A 14,243-nucleotide genomic window follows, 5' to 3' on the forward strand; every position below is an offset into this window, starting at 1 on the left:
TGTGCCTGGGGAAAAGAACAAAAATATACACAGAAGACTATCAGTAGAGTTGTTAATTGTTGTTTATTCCAACTTAATACTCTGGGCTAAAACTGGAGGTTCATAGGCAAGTAGGTCCAGAGCCACTGGTTCTGGGAACAATTAATGCATTATTTGATTTACATTGGTAAACCTTTACTATTAAATAAAATCTGTTAATAGGAGTAAAAGTACGCTCATAAATTTCCTGAACAGAATCAAACCCAGCCATAAACGTGAAATCAGGGAATAAGAAATGGGGGCAACTTTTTAAATTTCAGTTTTAAGCCTTTTCTGGCTTCCTCAGTTTTCTTTGCCTGATCTCTTCATTTTGGATTACAAATAAGTGTGCAAACAATAAATACGTTTATAGGAGAAAAGGGTAATTTTTAAAGCAACCAGCTTCAGGAAATGCTGGTTTATATTTTTTTAACACTACTAGCTTTGCATGCGTGCCGTAACTTGGTCTGACACATTTCACCTCCAGTTAAGTTACCAAAAAATACACTGAGAAGGCATAAATGTAATGGGTTCTGGACAGCCACCGCAATGCACTCAATACACAGAGTCCAAATCTGAGTGGCAAAGGCCACATTTGAGAATGTACACATCAGCTTAACTTTATAAAACCTTTTAGCTTCCTTCCCTTTACTATCAGGGCAATGAAAAGCCTTTGTCATGTGGGAAGATACAACAGGAAAGTATCTCTGCCACATTGTCCCATCTTCAGAATCAAAAGTGCATTTACGTTTCTGCTGCCTGTACTGATACAGACATGCAAAGAACCCATAAGGTGTGCGCAGGAAAGTGGGATCCTGAGAAAATACCCTGGTCCTGCTGATGCCTGGTGCTTGTGTCCCAGCTGCATCCTTCAGCTGCCTCTGCCCAGCACCCGCAGCCTGGCTCACCTTGCCTGCACAGCGGGGTGAGGAGGGACACAGGAAGAACCATTAGGTCCATCCTGGTCCCACCCAGAAGCTCAGAAGTCAAAGTCCTCTGGCTTGGCTTTTCCCCCAAGAGAGTGATAACACCACCCCACCAGCATACTCCCAGCTACCAGGTAAGGCGCATCTGGAGACCAACCTGTTTAAATTGATGCTTCCAGATTAGGTGTAAAGCACACATGATTTCCTATTACCACATACGTGAAGGCAGCAAGTTATGAGTGTGTTCATGTTCCTATTACGCTCCCAGTTGCACTTGGAGTTTCTCCATGGTCTAACGACACAGATCACCATGAGCGCAATGGTCATCCTGTGAGTTAGCACTTCCATTCTCACTGCCTGCCCTCACATTTGGGATGCATTTGAAATACCAGCCCTGTAGAATAAAATGCCAACTGATATTTTCTTTCGGCTGAGCAGCAGCAGAGTTGATCTCTGGAAATGCTGGCCTGAACCTATGAAACTTTGTGATCCCACTGAAGGACCAGAGGTCCATCTGTTCCAAATCAACATTTGGCTTATGGAATGCTGGAATTTATCAGACCGGTGCAGGGGCAAGCACAGCAGGGGAGCAATGAACTTTTCCATCTATACCATCATATGGTACCGATTATCTCTCAGTACAGCATAAAACCTAACAACAACCAGATTTAGGGCCAGCATACTGCAACCTGTTTCCCCTGCCACTGCCTCCTCTTTCAGCATTACTATTAATCCCACAAAATGTTTGCTGTTTGTTTCCTCCTGTAGGGCTCCAAGGAGCCAGGAGTGACTCACTACTATAAAATGGTTATTTTTCATTGGATGGCATGGCATTTTGAATGTGGCTTCAGTGACTAAGGATTGAAGGATCTCCCTGTGCTCTACCCTTTTAAAAAGGTGACTAGGCAGGCTGGAGGTGTGCAAATCCTTCACAGCATCCTCTACACGCAGTTATAAAATGCTTTCTTTCCAGCATCTTGCTTGACACTCAATGCTCTGAGCTGTAGGCATTAATGGTGGCAGTTTTATCCCATTTATCCAAGAGCAAGTAGAACTAGAGTGGAAAACAAAGACCTGCCCTCAAATTATAACCAAATCCAGCATCTATACAGGCTTATGTCTGGGAACCATCTGACATCAGCCACTCCCAGAGGCAGAATGCACATGCCCATGCATTTTATCCACCATCCCTGTGTATCTGGGAAACAAGAATAAGTCATCCAACATGCACGAGACCTAAAAATTGCCCCGTGCAGCAGTAATTGTGTTACACTCTTTTGAGAATGGGTTCAGGTTCCAGCTGGATGTTGTGGCACTCCCTAAGCCAACTCTGGCAGGTCTTAACACCAATAATGAGTAATACAGGAATGCCATCTTTCACCTAAGCCTTTCAAAGCAACCTCCTCAAACTGCTGCCAGCCCTATTGCCCCAGAATGGTACATTGAGACCTAGAAAAGCAGAAAGGCTGAAAGACTTTTCAGAGAGCACGTACTGCGGCCAGTGGAGAAACTGCAAATGCAATGTGGGAATCTTGAACACAGTCTCTTGCTCTTAACCACTGGGACCCAAAAACAGCGGAACTCCTGCCCAGTGTATACTGAAAAGCAACGACCAAACTCAGGAGTATTCAGGAATTTATAGCTGCACAAGACTGGGCCACTGCTATCTGTAAAATCCTGGAGGTACCGCTAAGATGTGAGATCACAAACCATTTGGAAAAATATGGGCAGATGAAAACTGTTTGCTTAGCTCTGTGAAAGCTAAAGCATCTCACAAACATGGTGGCTTTCTTTTTTATTTTTTTGAGAGAAAGATCCACAGGATTAAGAGGATTAAAGTGATGAACATGACATAAAAGAATGCCTCAAATTGTTAAGGTATGGCAGAAATGGGAATCTGGGCAAAGTGGTTCAAACTAAGCAGGAAGTGAACCAAACCATCAGCAACAAACTGAAACAAACTAAAATAAATGGATTTTTGTGGTTTTGAATGCCTTCTTTCTGCCCCAGTTTAAATCCCCTCTATGACTGCAGTGCTAGTTCCAAGAGATTCATGTATGCGTTTACACACACGCATCTGGTAAGCTGTTGTAGCTTGTCTGTTCTTCAAAACGCCCTCAACTTAGACATTTCCTTAGTAAAAGACATTTTGGCTAACAGCCCAGCCTTAACCCTGCTTCTGCTGTAGGATCATCACCCAGTGCATAACTCTTCTCTGCTTGAAGCCAAAAATAGTAAATACTAAGTCAGATAAGAGAGCTGAGGACATGTCAATTTTTCAATGTGTATAGGAGACATCTTCAGACTGTCACAGACACATCATGGGTTCACCCTTGCAGTTCTTAATCCCTTCACAGCTGTAAAACCTAACACTTAAGTTAATAATGCATAAATTTTTGTAATTCAAATGATCTTATAAGACAACAAGAAGACTGAAAAAGCACACCCCATAAAGCAAAAACATTTTGTGAGGGTAAGACCTACACAGCAAATGTCTGACTCAACAGCAAAAAAGAAAGTTTACAAATCAGAGACAGTGTTACAGAGCAGAGGATGCAACCAAAGACATGCAGGGGACCTGGTAATCAGATCTGCCCCCTTACCCACACTCAGAGTCAAGAGTGCCTATGACATTGTGAGTTGTAATAATTTGGTTAAGAAAACAAATTTTCTCAATTTTTGTCCTTTCAAGGGATGTTCAAACAGCAATTCTGATTCGATTCAGAAAGCCCCATCAGGACCTCATCCTGGCATTAGATTGCAAAGGGCAAGTAAGAGAGCTGTAAGTGAGGAGTGCAAGAACAGAACAAGCACACAGCAGTAACTTCCCTTCTGGTACCTCCATCCGTGGTTCCGGCATTTCCAGAGTTGGGTGATATTATTTTGATAACTCTTGAATGGCTCTGATCCCTGAATTTACATAACCACTTTTGAAAACAGGTACCCTTTCAACATACTTATGTACTGTAGCAATCAGCTCTTCCATTTAATTATATGTATATAATTATGTGTTAAGAGGCGCCTGTTTTGTGTATTTTGAATTGGCTTCCTGACAACTTCATTACATGTTCTCTAGAACTTGTATTAGGATAGACAGTGAGCCACCACTCCCAATTAATCTTCTCAGTCCTTTAAGATATTGCAAATCTCCGTCAGCTGTCTCTTTTCTGGACTGCGGAGTCCAAGGCCATTCTTCATATGGAGGCCCCTGAGTATCCTCATACTCGTGCTTACTAGTCTCATTTGTCCTTCAAGATTCAGGCTCCACTTAATGCAGACAATGCCATAATGATGTCATTTGATGTATCTAATTTTCTTAATAATTCTTCTCTTGCTTTTTTCCCCCAGCTACTGAGAAGTGAACTGAATGTCCTCTGTCCTTCTGCAAGGCAGTGACACCATATTTGGAAAACCTTCAGCAACCTCTTGCTTTCATTCCTACTGTTCTTGGTATCAGTGACCCCATATCTGGCATGGGCTGTACACGCTAATTCCGGATGTACCCAAAGGCATGCAAGCACCTTCTGTTCTCACCAGTGTGTCATCACAGCATCCTTTTGGGGATGCCATCCATATTCACAGACAGTCTGCCCAGAGGTTGGACATCATCGTCAGTAGAAATGCAAGCAGGGGTTTGAATTCTGTTTAAGTGAACAGAATTTGACCCACTTATTACATAGAAATTCTTACAAGTGACATTAACGGTCTGTTGACCTGTGTGTGAGCTACCACTTGAAAGCCCAAGAAAAGCATGACCAACAAAAGGGTATGTGGGGAAATTTGTGCCCTCTGTTATTAGCACACTGCAGTGCTATTTTCTTGCAGCACATTTTGCCACTATTTCCTTTACTCTGTTTCATGGGAGAGTGCTCTTAAGTGCATACCTTTTAATATTTCCCATGGTTTACATATTAATTTTCCAGTTCAACAAACTATATAAGCAATGTAAAATTAGCCAACTATGTATATTAATATTTTCTAAAATTATTTTACTATTTTCTAAACATCTTACTTGAAAAGTAAGCCCTGCACATTTGAATAGGCCTTTAGAGTGTGCGGGAATCACAGGAGTCCAATAACTGAAAGTTTTTATGGGGTGATTTATTTAATATCTGAAATACTAACAAAGCTATCCCCTGAATAGTGAGCCAGATTTCTTCAACATATTTTGAATGAGTCACATAAATCTCCTGATCTGCACATGTGTCCCCACTCAAAGAATTTCCCTAAGAATGCTAGTTGAGGATTTTCAGGAAATTACAAGAGTTTGAATGAATTTAGAAATAGTCACATGCTTAGAACATGTCATAATAAGTACTTCAGAAAGGAAACTGAGCAATGCATTTAGAAATATTGAACATATTGCATTTGATTAATGCAAGGTCATACCACTCAGCACTTGAAAAGCCAGCTTGTTCACTCTCATGTTTCCACTGCAATTTTACAAAACAAAAGTTTTATCATTAATTGTGTCAAGTAACTATTTCAAGTAGTAAATGTGGAATTTAAGATATTTAGAATACTCTTCAGAAACATAGTTTTTAAAATACGGTTATATCCCTTTTATGGGTAGAAACTACTTTTCAGTTTCTTGAACACTGAAAAAGTAAACAAACAAATATTTTATCCACAGAAGTTGGTATCTGATGGGCCTGAAGTTCTGTAGTATTAGAAGATGAGGTGTTACGTGACTGCAAATCAGTTTGATTTATGGAGTCACCTACTCTTTGGAATCAACATGGTCCACTGAAGGGCTGAGCTGTGAATAGTTCACAACCACCAGCAAGTGGTTAGATGCACACAAATTTATGTAAATAAGAGTCTCACACACCAACCTAAAGTATTTACTTCAAAGAGAAGTATCAAAGACCCATCAAGCAGTGCATCACCCGCCTCCCCCGCAGTCTCATAAACCCAGTTTTCTCGAACTTGAAAACAAATGCCACCCCTGATGAAAGCAGAAAACATTAAACAACCCCAGGGAGGTGGTGAGATAGGATCCAACCTGATGCACTGGGGATCTCATTCTGTTGTGCCCCCAAGGAGCTTTGTGTTTAGACTGAAATGTGTTGACCTGAGGGTCCTGATTTAATAACATCATGATAATGAGGAAGGAGACACAGATCTGCTCTACACTAGCCCAGCACACCAAGAAGGAGGCTTAAATATTAGCATGTGCTTACCCATACACCTGTGTGGCCAAGTGCGACCCATGGCACACACAGTCTGTGGTACTTGACTCTCCACAACTGTTCACACAGCTCCATAACTTACAGCCTGGAGCCAGGTCACATTCCCCTTGCTTTTCTGCCCTACAGACATGCCCAGAGGCATTGCCAGTCCTACCTCACTGCAACATCTCTTCAGCTAAGTGTGACAGTTCCTGCCCTTTTCCAGAGAGCTCAGGGTTTGTTCCCTATGACAGCCAAAAGCTATATCCCTGAAGGAAAAGAACAACAGTCCTGAAAGGTTTCAAAACATTGCGGTTTGGGAATGACACTGTTTTATAAAACTAATGTTCTTCTCCATCCATGAGCTCTGTGCTAGAGAGTCTTTGCTACCCATTTGCTTGGGCCTTGAGAGGACTTTCAGCATAGTGTTAAAGTTCTCGTAACTGGGAAGGCTTGGAGCTCTTACCTTCAACAACACACTGATCAGGGATAGGAATTTTTCTCCCCATCTCTGTGACATATGCTTTCACTTTACCCAGGTTTTCCTTCAAGTGCAAGTAGAGCTTATCCTGGTATTCCTTGGGGCTCATCGCTGCCTCTGTGCTTCCTTTGAGGGCCTTTTCTTTAGTAGAGTCTGGCAAATTTGTTGATTCCACGTAATCGATACTTTGGTGTGAAACCAAAGAATTTCCCAGTTGCATTGCTTCAGTATCAGCATTGAAAGGCAATTTGTCATTTTCTTGGCTAATGTAGATCTCAGAGGAGATACCAGCAGTTATCTCCCCATTGTCCTCATCCTGTCCACACTCTGAGTTTATGCCCTTCATGCAGACTGCATGCAAAGCGAGGCTTTTGGACCTGGAAGGTGATAAAGGAAAGAACAAAGGTTTTGGAGTAGAGGTCAGACACAAAAATCACCCAGACACATGCTCTTCTGAGTTACCTCTGTGCAGCTGGCTCAGAGAGCTGAGTGTGGGGCTCACTTAGCCAGAAGCAAGTCTCTTTTGGTAGATATGCATTTCAAAAGCAAAATGCAAGCCACAGCTTTAATAAGCAAATGAAACTAAATAATACCCATATATCACAACATCTGCATGCCATGGAGGGAGCTTGTCAGCCTACGTGCAAGAAACTTATAACCCCAGGACTGGAATATATGTATTGTTGAGCACATCATAAAAATGCCATCCAGTGCCATTTAACTGAAGCAAGATTCAGCCTCCAGTTCTTCATTGCCCCATACCTATATGCTGAGGATGAAGTTAAACCTCTGTAAGAGTAAAAAGGGTAGAAAGTGAAGTGGCTGAAAAGGCAAATACTGGAGCAGGAAAAGCTCTGCTGCAACGCTGCAGTGCACAAGCAACTTAAAGACGCTGTGGGTGCATGTTGCTGTCTGAGCTGCTATCTAACCCAGGGTCCCAGGAGAGTCATACTCACCTCACAGCCCACAGGCAAAACTCTATTCAAACATTTGATACTTATTGTTAGCAATAATACTCAAGAAAAGTCTCTGTATTTTCCTTTCTAGTAATATCTGTATGCAAATATTTTCCCATCCCTTATACTTGTGTAGGGCACAAGAGATTAAATAAATAATTTAGGAAAGTTTTAACCAGCCTTTGAATTCATGGGTATGAGACTTAGTTAAAATTAGAATTACGATGCCCAAAGGCATCAAGTGGGCCAAATACTCAATGTTTGCATAAAGTTTTATTGCAAAACTTATAAACTTATATTCATGAAAAGCACTCACATGTTTTACAGAGCCATACCTGTTAAATCTCATATCCTTCCTTTCTTCTTTAGAAACCTGGCCTAAACTGTATCTCCGCACTGAGCCAGGAGTACCATTGTTGACATTTATTTTCTCTTCAAAAGCCTGTATTTTAACTTGAAGCTTTTCATCCTCTTCACTTCCATTCATAACAGATTTTAAGTCATCCACTGGTGCAGGATATTCTGTTTCAGTATCATTTTCCATCCTAAGGAAGTAGAAAGCAGAGATTTAACTCTGGCACACTGTGCTCATAGTGATGCTGATGCTGCATTCCTGCCTGTGACCTTTATTATGTTTCTGGTAAAATAATTATGTTTCAGCAGAGATTCTCCTAGAGGTTGATTAATCATTTTCAAAAGCATCTTCTGAATCAATGTCTCTGTCAGATGGATCAGAAACATTCAACATCTCTGACAACACCGGATAAGAAACCTCATGTGCTGTATCTGCATAAGCAAAACCCCACTCTTTACCCTGTGGTCCCATAGCAAAAAGTTTTCCAATTGAATTTAAACTATTCTCTGTAGCTTGCTAAACAGCAACTTACTACATTATTTTAATAAATTTCAAGTCAAGCTAATCGTAGAGTTTATAAAAGTCTGTGGTTTTAAAAGTTTGACAAAAGTGCACGCAGTTCCTCCTGAATTATTGTATTCTGAGTAAGAAAAACATCTCTCAAAACTCAGCACAAGTACAGAAACAGGCTCAATAAAAGTTCTAAGCAATGTGATTGAAGTTCAGCAAAAGAGAAATAGAAAACAGTGAGTTTAGATGAACTTGGTAGGACTGCAGGACAAGCTGTTTTGTTTTAAAGTTGACTTTTATGTTAGTTTTAGAATACAATCTTTTAATACAAAATTTCAGAGCCTATAAGGATGCTGGGATGGACACTTCATTAGAGACTGTAGTGATAGGACAAGGGGTAATGGGTTAAAACTCAAACAGGGGAAGTTTAGATTGGACATAAGGCAGTAGTTCTTTAGTGTAAGGGTGGTGAGGCACTTGAATGGGTTGCCCAGGGAAGCTGTGAATGCTCCATTCCTGGCGGTGTTCAAAGCCAGGTTGGACAGAGCCTTGGGTGCCATGGTTTACTGTGAGGTGTCCCTGCCCACGGCAGGGGGGTTGGAACTTGATGATCTTAAGGTCCTTTCCAACCCTAACTATTCTATGATTCTATGATTTGAACATAACTTTAAAATAAATTTAAAGGAAGCTGTTAATCTTATAGAACAAAAAGAAATATGCTGTCAGATATAGTGATGTTAAAAATTTGCTTTCTAGCCATTAAAATGTCTTTTTACCAGTGAAAAATACCGTCTTTGCTGGAGGCCCAGCCATGGTGCTGCAGGGGCAGTAATCGCTATTGCCAAAGCCACAGGGCACAGCAGAAACCCTCTGCAGAAGGATCCCAGGGTGACAGACCCACCACCCCTTACCAGGGCAAGGGCAGGCACACCAGTGTTGCACCCTATCCCAAGTGCAGCCTTTTCCATGCCCAAATCCAGGTTTCCTAGGTTAAGGTTTTCAGTCTGACTGCCGGATTCCCCAAAACTGAGCTTCTGAAAATGGAGTTTGTTGGTAGGATCCTACACAGCTCACAGCCCACAGTGAGGCTCGGCTTCTCCAAATGTTGAGCCATTTGCAAGAGACCTAACCCTTGGATATCTGTGTTCTTCTTTGAAGATGCTGCTTGGTCTTTATGCAACACCAGGACTGAATTTCCTGGGGGACCAACAGCACATGTGGCAAAACCACTGTTGCTCCTTCCCCTCTTCAGTGGGGTGCCTTCTGTTGGGGATTTCTACGTTTCCATCTTACTCCTGCAACTATGGAGTAATTGGACAAAAAAGTCATGAAGGCAGTATGAAGACAATTAGAAATCTCAGGGAATTAAGGGGTATTTGACAGTATTTACTTTTTAAACTCTACCCACAGCTCTTTAGAGCTCATTTTACTTCTGACCATTTCTTTGTGTTTGTTTGTTTGCTTGTTTGGTGGCGGTTGTTTTTTTCCCTGATGAGGAAACATCTGAATAGCTAAATCTGTAAAATACGGATATGGAAAGCCACAAATAAGAGTTTTAACACAGCCTTTCAAAGCAGCAGAGTCTCAACGTGTCATGCTCACAGTTGGAAAGCCTATTAAAAACTCTCAAATATGGCAAATTACCAATTGTGGGAAAAAAAAGCATGTTAAAAAAAAACCAAAACCAAACTCACAAATCCTGCATCACAAAATGCACTTTTTCATTTGTTTTGATAAAGGCAGCTCAGGATATTTCTCAGAGGAGTTGGTAAGTTTTGTCTTGTTTTTAATTTAGGCAAGATCTCAAAAGATATTAACAGTGCAGAACACTGAAAAAAATATTCTTCTGTAATTAAGAACCACGATTTGACCTTTACTAACAAATCTGTCTGGAGATGGAAGACAAGATTTAATTCGTTAGAAAGCTGTCACTCCAAGATCACTCTTAACGCTGCTCCATTGTGGGAACTATATGTGCTAAGAAAAATGTCTTGTTACGTATGTAAATACATATAAAACATTCTGGCCACAGGGAGGGGACTGATGGACTGATGTGGTTTTCGAATGACAGACCCAAACCAGCAAGCCCTGGTGATGTTTGGAAATAAAAATGGCCTTTTACAACAGCATTTTTTTGTCCATCATTCTCCTGTTGAACTCTGGTGGCTTTATAAAGGAAATACAAGAAAATCCTTCTAAAGAAACACATTGATGAATCCTGTGAAGCAGCAATAAATTAGTGCATAGAAGGCTCATTGCTGCCTGGTGTTCCTCAAGCCACCACCTTGGTTTTGACCTGGTTGTTGCCTGCAGTTTCAGGGCAACTGCAAGCACTACATGAGGAAAAGTCAGAGCACTCAGCCCTGGCATGCCTCTCACATGTACCTGCTTTACATGTTATCAATTCCCAGGAAGCCAAAAGCACATACCCCAAGTGAAACATTCAATGAAGCCTCCACCCTGTGCCCAATGGGATGCCTGGCAGGCCTTCCTGCTGGCCTCCCCTTCCAGCAACAGTAAAATAAACTATTGTTTGAAATCTTGGCAGGAGACATTCAGTACATTGCTGAGGTTGCTGGAGCAGGATCAGATTACACCAAAGCTTAGGCTGTTTTTGAGAGGAAAAGGATGCACAAACCTATAAAGAAATCATAAGGACCTGGCTTGAAAAGACAGTACTATGCTACTCACCATTTCACTGCTTTAAAATTCTCTTTAGAAAGAGACCTAAGTATACAGGTCAGCAAGTCCTGCAAAACATTTCTCCAGACCACCAGCACGATTCTAACAACACCAGTCAGGTGCTTAAAATGGGAAAAAAGAGCATACACAAATGGAAATTGCTAAAAATACATGTGAGATGGGATTGCTTCCAGGGCTTCAACTCTGCAGATAGAGGCAACACAAATGGATCAACTGTGAGTCCTTGGGGTTCATCAATGAACAGGCATAATCATCTCCTCAAATACAATGGACCTTCAGGTTTGAAGAAGACAAGTGGTGGACAGCAATGGCAATCTCAAAACCTCTGGGTCATGGTCGGGAAGCCCATCAGGAGCTTCCAAATTATTGCTAGGAATTATCATGGAAACACTGTCAGCCAGATAATATTTAAGGCTGAGGTTCCACAGGGAGCTGAAGGCTGCATCCTCTGTCATTTCACAGGCAATGCCACTCACAGCCTCTGCACTCACAGATACTGATGGTTGAAGCCAGAACATTTCAATAGCTGTTGCTGACAAACACAGACAGCAGGCAGTTACAGGTGCTGCGTGCAGGGCAGCTGCTCCTGGGAGCCAGGCAGGACATGAAGTGGCAAGGGATGCTGCATGCAGACAGGCTTCTTGGTGCTTCTGCTGAATTAAATCACACCATAACACCTTACCAGTATAGGAAAGTCTTAGATGCTATTATAGGTCTCTTCACTCCTACATGTTGATTTAAAGGACACTGTAGAAAATGAAAGGCAAATGAATGGCAAAGGAATACCAAATGATGCCATGTGCTAGACCTATCCTCTCCCTTAAGGAAAAAAGATAATTTCATCCAATCATGACACTAAATTGAGCAGCACTGGTATAGCCTGTTATTCTCTGTTCTTACCCAGATTAAGGACTTGGAAGTGCCATTTAATTATCTTACTTTTGTTTCTTGCCTTCTTTCAATAGACCATGCTATACTTCTGGGTTGAATCAGTCCATTAAAACTCCATGTTCTTAAAAAAGTACCTCTGAGACTGAATAACGTGCAATTTTGTGACAGTAAGGGGCAACAGAGCATCACATGGTTTTAATTATATTCTCCACTAACTGCATGTAAAATTCCCTGTGTCAAACAACTCCAAGCCAGCCATCACTCTAAAGAAATCAGTTTCTTCTTATGTAAACACATGATTCTGGAAGGAATGGTTATAATCCAGCCACACATTTTAAAATCCTGTTTTCCTTTCACAGCACAAATATTCTGGATTGCTGCTCTTTAAAAATCACTGCAGTTCAGTAACTGCAGCAGCTGTGGAGCTAGGAGGGTATTTCCATGTCAGTGTCTGGACCGATCCCACTTTTGCTAGTACAAGTCAGAATAAACTCTGATTAAGTGAAGAACTCTTAGCCTTATTTGCTGTCATACTTGTTCTTGTCTGATTTAGCGGATACTTTGCTTGATACAGGCCTGAAATATAAAACCAAATACCTAAAAAATGTAACTGTGAAAAGTCAGTGTTTCACCGTGACCTCTCAGAGCCACACTGAAATAACAGGATGATGGCAGCTGCAAGCAACCAGGGTCACAGATGATTGGTGGGGGATAAAATTACAATTAAACAAAAAAATTAAAGTATCAAGCAGCAGATGGAGAATAAGAAATAATTTCAGAAAGGTTTGTTTGAAAGGGTCCAGGCCCTGCCACTGGCTTGAGACAGCTGCGTGCAAGGCAGACCCTGCTGCAGCAGACGTCCTGAGACACTGGTCCTTACCCAGAGGAGCAGCAGGAACAGGTTTTCCTTCCCAGCACTTCTGGCTACACTCACAGCCTCCTTGTGGTAAGCACAGCTGCATCACAGGGACTGTCTGGTTTCATAATAGCAGCAATTTATCCACAGAAATGTTAAAACCCAATAAAACCAAAACAAAAAGGAAGGAGGAATGTCCTTCCTTAAACCAGAATAACCTCCAAGCAGCCTCAGTGCAGCCCTGGGATAAAGTGGATGCATTTTCATGGTCTGCCCCTACTTTTCACCCTCCGGAGGCTGTCCCCTGGACCCCGTGGCAACTCTTAGACTCCAAAGAAGGCAGTACATTTTCACTCACTTATATGCATGGCTGTGCTCAAACTTGCCATGTGGAAGCAAGTACAACTTAAAGAAGCAAACAACCAAAGCATTTTCCTTTCATGCTCAGTAGAAGCAGTAGAATTTTTCTCCTGAGGGAAAATACGGATATCTTCTGAAAAATCAACTGAAAAATATAATTACCTCCCTTCTCCCCAGCAAGACTGTCCAACCAAACAGTATCTTGCATCTGTAACCACACTCACACAGATAAAGAAGCTTCTACTCCTCAGTAAAGCCAATCCTTAACAAAGGGGAATTTTAGAGAGGAACAGGCAAACACAACAACATTTTTAATTAAAGCTTTTCTTGCTTTTTACTCATTTTATCAACTCTAGAGATAAATGTTAAGCACATGAGATAATAAGGAATAGAAATATCATAACATTTTAACAAATAATTTTTCTACTGTAAATCAGGGGACCACAATGGGTTCTGTGAAAAATTATACTTTATTACTGAAGCCTCAATTCCTGTCCTGCTTCACTGTGGTTCCCAGAGCACGTGACATTCTTCTGGTCCCATTTACTAAGTGACATCTGTCCCAGTTGAACTTGACTAGTTTGGAAAACATGTATGTCATTGCATGCTCATTTTACTATCTCCATTTTTTTCACTATCTCCAATGAAGCTTTATATAAACAAATGCTGAGGGCTTGATTTCAGCTGAGATTACAGCCACCAGGTGAAGTTTTCTTACAGCCTTGTAAAATGAGGAGCTATATCAGGGCTCCTCTCCTTTTTCATTTTTAACTCTCTCCAGGCTACCAATTAATTGTTTCTTGAATGACCTCAATGTTTTGGCTCCAGCTCTACAAGTCTGTCTCCAAGGCTATCCCTCATAGTTATGAATTTTCTGACATCTGTGTTAAATTTTTTCAATTACTATTCCTTTGTGCCCTCTTGACCTACTTCAGTATACACAATGCTAATTGTGAGTCCTTCCCTAATTAAAAGTGACTACTACCATATATTTCAATAACACTTGCACTTTTACT

General features: G+C 41.3%; 1 protein-coding gene across 10 annotated transcripts in view; it reads right to left on the bottom strand.

The window, feature by feature from the left end:
• Positions 1-14,243, bottom strand: part of VEPH1 (ventricular zone expressed PH domain containing 1) — a 100,644-nt gene that overhangs the window by 34,258 nt on the left and 52,143 nt on the right. For 9 of the 10 annotated variants that reach the window (XR_009961664.1, XR_009961665.1, XM_062603044.1 and 6 more), the window contains 2 exons: positions 7,888-8,097; positions 6,582-6,973 (listed from right to left, as the gene is read on the bottom strand). Coding sequence is in view for 8 of the 10 variants with exons in the window: in XM_062603044.1 (XP_062459028.1) it covers positions 6,582-6,973; positions 7,888-8,097 (602 nt within the window). In the remaining 2 variants the exon portion in view is untranslated. Of the gene's footprint in view, positions 1-5,020; positions 5,378-6,581; positions 6,974-7,887; positions 8,098-14,243 lie in introns of those variants that run through there. The other variant, XM_062603051.1, reaches the window with a different exon arrangement.

Source organism: Pezoporus occidentalis, unplaced genomic scaffold, assembly GCF_034315485.1.
Source record: "Pezoporus occidentalis ecotype Australia unplaced genomic scaffold, CSIRO_AGI_Poc_V1 ctg8, whole genome shotgun sequence".
NCBI classification, from domain to species: Eukaryota; Metazoa; Chordata; class Aves; order Psittaciformes; family Psittacidae; genus Pezoporus; species Pezoporus occidentalis.